An 8,021-nucleotide genomic window follows, 5' to 3' on the forward strand; every position below is an offset into this window, starting at 1 on the left:
GGCTGCGCGGCGGGAGCTGGGAGGGGACGGCCCGGGCCCCCGTGGTCCCTGGGGCCGGGCGGCTGAAGCAGATACACGGATTACACTTTTGCAGGCTCCCGGGGATAGGGGTGGGGACGAGATGGGGGTGGGGGGAGCCGCGAGCGCGCAGAACTTCCTCCCCACTGCGCTCCCGCCCTCCGCAGTCAGAGTTACAAGCTTATATGGTCAAAGAAAAAAAAAAAATAATAAAGAAAACGTATAAAATAACAATAGAAAAAGTAATACTTCTGGGAGAGGCGCCGCTGCGGCTCCGCGGAGCTGTCGGTTTTTTTCCTTTCTTTTTTCTTTCTTTTTTTTTTTTTTTTTAATGCAGTTTCCCTTCCGCCACGTGAGTACCGCCTTTTGGCCAAGAATTTAGCCGCGTCCTGGGGGAGCCGCCCCGCAGGCCGGGGTCATGGCCTTGGGCTGGGCTCTGGAGTGCCGCGTGCGCCTGGGGACCCAGGGGACATTGGGGTGGGGGGAGGTCGCGGACGCCCCTCCCGCTGCCGCCAGAGTCGCCTTTGGCTTCTGGTCCTTTTGGAGGAGGGGGTGATGTGACCCAGGGTTCTGGGGACCGGGGGCTTCCTTTAGCATTTGATCTTGGAGGTTTTGAGCTCCTTCACCTGTGAGTGTAGCGTCTTGTGGACAGCCAGAGTCCTGGACTGGCAGAACCCCTTCCCGCACTCCTGACACTTGAAAGGCTTCTCTTTGGAGTGAATATATCTGAGGGCAGAAACAAAAAGTCAAGCCGTGCAAATGATGCAACAATATGAACAGTTGCCCAAGATCCTCTCCCACTGCTACGAGCCTTTGCCTCCAAGGGGGGTGGTGGGGTACCCAGTGTGGGGCGGGGAGGCAGAACGCTGGGCTTGTGAACAGTTAACTGAGGCTGGTGCTGGCAGGTGCCTGTCCGCCTGGGGGCGCTGCAAGCACCGCCTCCTGCTAAGGGCTGCGCCAACTGGAAGGTGAGTAAGGAGAGCTGGGATCGGACAATTTGCTAGAAATGCACGGTTCAAGCCGTTAACCACCAGCCACATATGGTTATCAAATTAAAAATAATTTAAATAAAATAAAATAATTCCGTTTCTCAGTCGCGCTAGGCACATTAGAAGTGCCCTGTTGTTACATGCATCACATATTACACTTTCCATCATCGCGGAAACTTCTATTGGTCAGCGCGGAGGATGGAGGAAGGGGCTCTTATCTGGTGCTCAGGGAGGCCTGACCTGGTCTGAGGTCCCAGTCGCCCCCATATTTCCTCCAAGACCCTATGCCTGAGCCTTGTGTTATTTTTAGGGGACTCCCAAGGCTCGGCAGGCTGGAAGCCAGCAGGGGCCTCACGGAGCTCCTCATTACGGAGGGGAATGGTGAGGCTAGAGGCTGACAGCCACGGCTCCCTCTGGGGCCACCCGCAGTGCCGCACCTGTGGTCGCGTAGGTGGTCCTGCCTCCGGAAGGCTTTGTGGCAGATGTCGCAGGTGTAGGGTCGCTCGTCCGTGTGGGTCCGCTCATGGATAAGCAAGTTGTAGGACTTGGTGAAGTGGCGGCCGCAGAACTTGCAGACAAACTCCTTCTTGGTCTTGGAAGGCAGGCGTCCCCTCGTGGGTTTCTTTTCTGGGGACAACTTAGTCACGTCCAGGAGGGTGCCCAGCCCACTCCCGGGGGAGCCGGGACCTTCCCCTCGGCCAAGCTTGGACGGGTCTTCTTGCGTGGCAGCCAAGGCCAAGTTGGCGAAATCAAAGCGCGGCTTGGACTTGAGCGCCGCGGGGCCGCTGCCTCCTGCGGTGATCTCGGGCTTGGGCTGAATAACATGAGGGAACCAGGGAAAGGCCGGCAGCTGGAAGCGCGCGTCCACCAAGCTGGACACGGCTCCCGGCACTTTGGAGTACGAGGAGCGCGGCAAGTGCATGGCTGGGTAGCCCAGCGTCCACTGGTGCAGGTGCACGGCGTGCAGCGCGCTGAAGCCGTACAGGTTGGGCAGGTGGTCCGAGGGCACCGCGGGCAGGCCGTTCACTGCCTGGAGGAAGGAGTAGTTGGTGAGCTGCAGGGAAGGGTGGATGGGCACTGGCGCTGGCAAGGTTTTGCTGCCCATTGCCGTGGCTTCTCACAATCTTGTATCTGCAAAGAAAGGAATAGGGGAGGGGAGGGGAGGGGAGGGAAAGAAGTTCAGGATGGTCACCTCCTTCCCGAATTCCAACGCAGCCGCGTCCTCTCCTGCCCCCAGGGCTGGGAATCCAAGACCCCACCCGAGGAACCCACCTGCTCTCACAAAGAAGATGGGAACATAAGATGCAGGGCAGCCCTCAGAACTCTTCTTCTGCCCCCCTGGTCTGTGGGCTACCATCCAAATGGCCTCTGCCACAGAGAGAAACAACTTGATACCGAAACCAGGAGAAAACGAAGTGCCAAGCAATGCAAGCAATTTGAAATGGGAGCCTGGGAGGACAGGACACTGAGCAAGCAAAGCACAAGTAAGGGGAAATGGTGTGTAGAAACTTACATCCCTGCAAGCCTTGGTCAATACACAAATACACTCTCTGGCAAAGATAAACAGGGCCTTGGAAGCACAGTTACACATTCATGTGCAGATAAACAAACACAGAAAGGCAAACTGACAGATAAACACAGATTCACACCTTCTGAAGCAGAGTTGACAACAAGGTGCAAAGATAAACGGGGACAGCCAGTGTTTGACCGTACAGCACTGGCTACGAAACGCAGGGACTAGCACACAAACACACGAAATCAGATCACACATATGAGGAGGCTCATGTACATACAGCACACATGCAAATGCAAGCAAACACACATACACGCACATCCTGGCTCCTGTGCAGTAAGTCCTTTAATTGGCTTCCAGAAGCCTTGTCATCTTTGCCCTTAAAACTCTCAACTTTGACCTCAAAATTGTTTTTCTGTCTTTTAATAATCCCTATTGACATCACCCTCTCTGCAGCCACCTGCAGATTGCAACACCCCACCACCACCACCACCACCAGAGCCCTTGGGGACCACCTTTTCAACAAGGGCAGTGGCACCCACATTCATTTACTCAGTCACACACCTGCAGCCACATACAAGGGGGCTGCAGTGCCCTACATACCCCACAGGGAGGGCAGGGTCTTTGGGCTCTAACGGTGTTTCTGGGTGTGTGAGGTGAGCCTGGGCAGGTGAGTATGCCTGTGGTAAGCTCACAGAGGCTCTGCCCCTCCCAGACACTCCCTAACTCGAGTCAGGCCAATGGAGAAAAAACTAGGAAGAAAGGAAGTGGAAAGTAGACAGGGAGATTTGGGAGACTCCAGAGCCGGGTCTTGCGACTTCCTTCTGCTTTGTCCAAGCTCCCCACTCCTCCCCCTTGCCTTTACCTTCCTTCTCTTCCTCCTGCCTTTCCTCTAACCGGATTCCAGTTCCCCGGGGTGTGGGGGCCACTGCTGTGCCCTCCGTTCAGTAGCACAGCTCACACCTCGTGGGGCAACTGCCCAGCCTCGCTGACCCTCAGTCTAGACCAGCAAGGCCCAGATGGCCACTCGGCTGCCTTTCGCTGCAGCGAGGCTCAGAAAGCTCAGTCCTATCCTGGGACGTGCAGCGCCTGTTTCCCGGGAGGAGTAAGGACATCCTGACCGGGAAAACCTTTTTCCCTGGAGGCTGGCAGGCGGCAGGCCCGCCGGGGTCACTCGCTGGTCGGTGGACCCTAAGGAAAGAGTCTCTGCTGGGGGTGAGCAGTACAAAACGCCAGGAGCCCGCAGGGAGTTGCTTGAGCAAGTTAAATTAGCAATCCGGTGAAAACCAAGCCTGCCGGCTGAAATGAATCCTGCCCAGGGGCCAGGAGAGGCACAGATCTGCGGTGGCCCTGCCTCTGAGCCGCCAAGGCCTCCGCGCCAGCCTTCGCTACTGCTCCCAGCACCGGTCGCTTTCCGGGCAAACCGAGACTGTCCCAGGGCTCTGACGCACGGCGAGACAAAATGCGAATTGGGACAGAGAGACACAGGGACTGGGGCGGGGGTGGGGGTCAGGGGAGGAGAACGAGCGCCAGCTTCAAAGGTCGCGCCCCGATTTAGGCGGGGTGAGCGCTCTTTGATTTGCTGTCACCTCTTCTTCCCCTGCGGGCGCTGGAAATCAGATCCTTATCTCTGGCTCCCCGGGGTCCGCCGGGCGCCACCGAGGCCTCCGCCTGCTCCTCCCGGTGCCCGGCCTCTCCGCTGCGGCGGGATTCTGGGCTGCACCGCGCGGCTGAGCCCGCTCCGGGCCCCAGGCAGAGATCCCACAAAACTCGGGTAGTGATGTTGCCTTCCCTCCCTTACCCCCAGGAGCGGAGGAGACCGCAGCGGCCTCGGGCTCCGCGGGGGACTTGCAGCCCTCGCGGTTCCTGGGAATCAACCTTCCCGGGCTCTCTGCAGGATCTTGTTTCCCCCAATGCTCAATTTGTTTTCCGCGGCGGCCCACCATTTCCGAGGCCAGCGCTTCTCAGGCTCGCTCCAAGCACTTTCCCGAGGACGAAATTCGTTGGAAACGTGGCTCTTTACACTAGTACCAAGAAGGGGCCGAATTTACCATCCGATTCCGGGAGGTCAGCTAAGAGGAAAACACAGCCTCACCCTCGCCTCTCCGGAGGAAGCTTGTGAGCCGACACCCAGCGCTGCCCACTCTTGCTGCCTGGAGCCGGGAACCCCAGGGCGAACACTTTCGCTCTTTGAACACACTGTTGAAAGATCCCAAGGCCGGGCATCAACTCCGCCGGGAACCCAGGCCTTCGGACCTGGAAACAGCGGCTCAGGGTCCCGACTCCCAGCTGCAAATACAATTCGCGCAGCCGAGCGGGGATCCCTGCGTGCGGAGCGGGGGTCCCTGCGTGCGGAGCCCGGTCCCCGCGCGGCGCGGTGGAACGCCAACCTGGCTCTGCCGCCAGCCCTATGCTGGGCATTAATGAAGTGTGCAGAGTCTATTAAAGTGGTTCATTCGGGGCTAATTGAGCGTGAGCGAGTTAACTGCTTGCATTAATGAGGACGGAGCAAGCTCCACGAGCTTATGCCTGGAAGAACCCAGCAGCCGCCCAAGAAAACCATCCTTCACATTGAATCCTCAACACGAGTGTTGACAGGACGTGTGGACCCGGCGCGGGAAGACGGGCCAGCACCGAATACTTCTGGTGCATTCTCCCAACGAACGAGATCAAACGAACCCACCCGCCAGGCGGCCATCCCTTAAACGCCCGCAGCGTCTTCAGGGATCTGCTCCCCAATTTTAATGAAACCGCAATTAATTCGAAAAGCCTGTGCTAGAACATCTACCCACTGCTCGCCCGGCGCCCCGCGCCAGCCCCTCTCTTCCCCAGGAGCCCGGGAACCAGGGAGACTAGCCTCGCACGTGGTTTCCGTTCCCAAGAGCCAAGGCGCAGCTCTTAGCCTGGGTGAAATTTACCAAATTTTGGCAACAAAGAAACCCTCGCCGCGACTTTACATTACTAGAGCCCACCCCGCTATTGACTGAGCCGCTGAAAAAGGACTGGGTATGGGTTTTCATTCTTATCTGAGACATTTCGCTGGACAAATTAGTTCCGCAGGCGGCCGCTCACCTCTGTCCCTCTCTTCTCCGCGGCTCCCACCTTCTCTCCTGAAGGCTGCATCAGGGGACGCTCAGGGGAGACACAGCCTTCCCTTCCGAGCCCGAGTCCGGAGACACCCGCTCCCGGGCGTTCCTGCTACTGCGGTGTGCGGGTCTCGCATGGGGCAGCAGAGCTCGCGGCCCCTGCCCGGCCTCCCCGCCCGGGTACAATCGCGGGCTGTGCTTCAGGCCTGGAAGACACAGCTCAAGCATCCTACAGAGAGCACCCCGGAGTCAGGCGCGAGTGTGAGGCTGGGGCCAGGCCCGCTGCCTGGCGCTCCCGGGTGGAGCGGGCCTCGTACCTGAGCGCAACTCGGCAAAAGATAAACTTACACCCAAGCGCGACTCGGCCGGGCTATGCACCTGTCCCCGGCGCAGTTGGCTGCGGCCGAAGTCACCCGCTCTGCCTTCCTTCTCCGTCAGCCAAGGCGGGTCAGCCTAGGCGCGCGTCTCCGGAAAGTTTGTGCCCGCCGAAGTTGATCCGGTTTCCTAAAGCGGGCCCTGGGGCTGACTTCCGATGTCCGCGGGCATCCCGCCCGGGATTCGGCGGAGCTGGGCCCCGCTGCGGGCAGGAGCGCAGGCCCGCCCCCTGCTTCTCCCGAGGTCAGAGGCCGAGGACCCCGCGCGCGATGTCCCCGAGGCGGCGCCCCCAGCCTCCCCGGGCTGTAGCTGCTCTCGCTCTCATAGAGGTCCTGCAGCCTTCCTTTGGCAAAGGGAAATTCTTTGGGGGACCCGGTGAGAGGGGAGGCACCCACCGCGTAACGACAGGACCCCGGAGAGTCCCACCCGCATTCTCCCCGCAAGCCCCAGCGCCCAGGGCTGCAGTTACCTTGTCCCGCGGTGGTCCCGGGCTGAGCGCGTCTCCGGGGTTCCGGCTGCGGGGGACCCGGGCGGTCAGAGGCGCTGAAGTCAACAGAAACCAGAGAAGCGCTGGAGTGCTGGCCCCTCTCTGGCCGCGGGGACCGCGAGCGCCCGACCCGCGGGAGCGCTGCGGAGGGCGGCAGCTCAGCCGCCCAGGAAGGCTGCCCGCCGGGGATGGAGAGGCTCGCTCGCTGGGTCTGAACCGGAGCAGCGGGGAACGTGCTGGGGAGAGGCCGAGCTCCGACTCACTCATCCCTTAGCACCGAGCCGCCTACTTATTTTAATCCACCACCCTCCCTCCTCTCCCCCACCCCTCCGCCCCTTGCCTCGGGAGTCCTCCCCTCCTTCCCCTGCCCCCCAACCCTGCCCTGCGCCTGCGCACTGACAGACAAAAGTTTTGCTGACCCGGGCAGCCGACTTTGGCAGCTGCGCTGGCTTGGCCCGGCCCTCCTCGGACCTGCGTCCCCTCCTCTTCAGCCCCGCGCGACCCCTCCGCGTTGTCCGGTCCGTGAAGGCACGCCTGGCGCGCTGGAGAACGCAGCCCCGAGCAGACGAGAGTTGGCCGGGACCGCGCCTCTCGAGGTCCGATTCCTCTGCGCCCAAGACGCAACCTGGGCCGCGGGCGGGAAGCTCTGGGCACCGGCATCCCCGCGCCACGGCTCCGGCTCCAGCGCACTTGGGCCCGCGGCAGAGTGGCCGCCCCTCTCTTCGCGGAGGCCGAGGGCCCCAGGGCGAGGAGCAGCTCCTGGACGTCCCGGCGCGCTCGTGGCCTGTGCGGTAACCCAGGCAGTGCTGGTTAGTTCCTGGGGCGGGAGGGCCAGGCTCGCCGACCCACGCTAGCTAGCGGTAACCTGGGTTATGGAGTCCGGTGGACAGATCAGGCGGAGGGGGTGGGAGAAAGAGGTAAGGAAGGTTATTTTCCTGGGATGCGGGGCCCTCTGAGATTCCGCCCCAACGCACAGTCGCACTCTAACCACGTATTCATTTATTTGGGGAAGAGGAACGAGAGTTTCAACATGCAGGGCTGACTCCAGGGCCCCTGAGTCCAAGGAGCTGGTTCAGAGTTTGGGATCAAAGAGGGGTCAGGATTCTGGCCGCAAAAAAAAAAATCTGTCTCAGCCCCTGTCCCTGCCTTACCCAAGAGGGCACCGGTGCCGTCCTGACTGCTCTTCCTGGGCACTGATCTCCAGCTAACCCCTGCCCTGACCCGTCCCTGTCACCGCTCTCGCCCACCCAGCCTTGGTCTCCAGCAGGACAGGGCGTCGGCTTCCCGGGGTTTGGGTGGGTTCAGATTCACAGCCCTGGACTCTCCAATTTTGCTCCCGAGTTGCTCCTGAGTGACCCCTCCAAGCCCTTGGGGCTGGAACCTGGTGTCCTTGGGGGTTCTGATATATTGGCATTGTGTCCCCGGGAAGGAGCTTCCTCTATCCCCAGCTGCTGTCCACAGGGCGGACTTAATATTTTTGGGGGGAGGGAGGGGGGGTTGTAGGGACAGATGGGGGAGGCAGTGATTTCTGACCTTGGGAGATGGTCACAGAG

General features: G+C 60.5%; 1 protein-coding gene across 1 annotated transcript; it reads right to left on the bottom strand.

The window, feature by feature from the left end:
• Positions 1-276: 276 nt before the first annotated feature.
• Positions 277-6,720, bottom strand: OSR1 (odd-skipped related transcription factor 1). The gene is made up of 3 exons (XM_037813124.1): positions 6,451-6,720; positions 1,445-2,138; positions 277-744 (listed from the first exon to the last, which is right to left on the bottom strand). The coding sequence occupies exons 2-3, from the start codon at positions 2,110-2,112 to the stop codon at positions 609-611; spliced, it is 804 nt and encodes a 267-aa protein (XP_037669052.1). The 5' UTR covers positions 2,113-2,138; positions 6,451-6,720; the 3' UTR covers positions 277-608.
• Positions 6,721-8,021: the final 1,301 nt, after the last annotated feature.

The sequence above is a fragment of the Choloepus didactylus genome, chromosome 20 (assembly GCF_015220235.1).
Source record: "Choloepus didactylus isolate mChoDid1 chromosome 20, mChoDid1.pri, whole genome shotgun sequence".
NCBI lineage: Eukaryota > Metazoa > Chordata > Mammalia > Pilosa > Megalonychidae > Choloepus > Choloepus didactylus.

What these genes read in the sequence shown, in the direction of transcription:
- OSR1 (XM_037813124.1), bottom strand. Translation starts at nt 2,112, where the DNA reads ATGGGCAGCAAAACCTTGCCAGCGCCAGTGCCCATCCACCCTTCCCTG. An exon ending in GACCACCTACGCGACCACAG is followed by an intron (nt 745 to 1,444) that starts GTGCGGCACTGC and finishes TTCTGCCCTCAG; the next exon opens with ATATATTCACTCCAAAGAGA.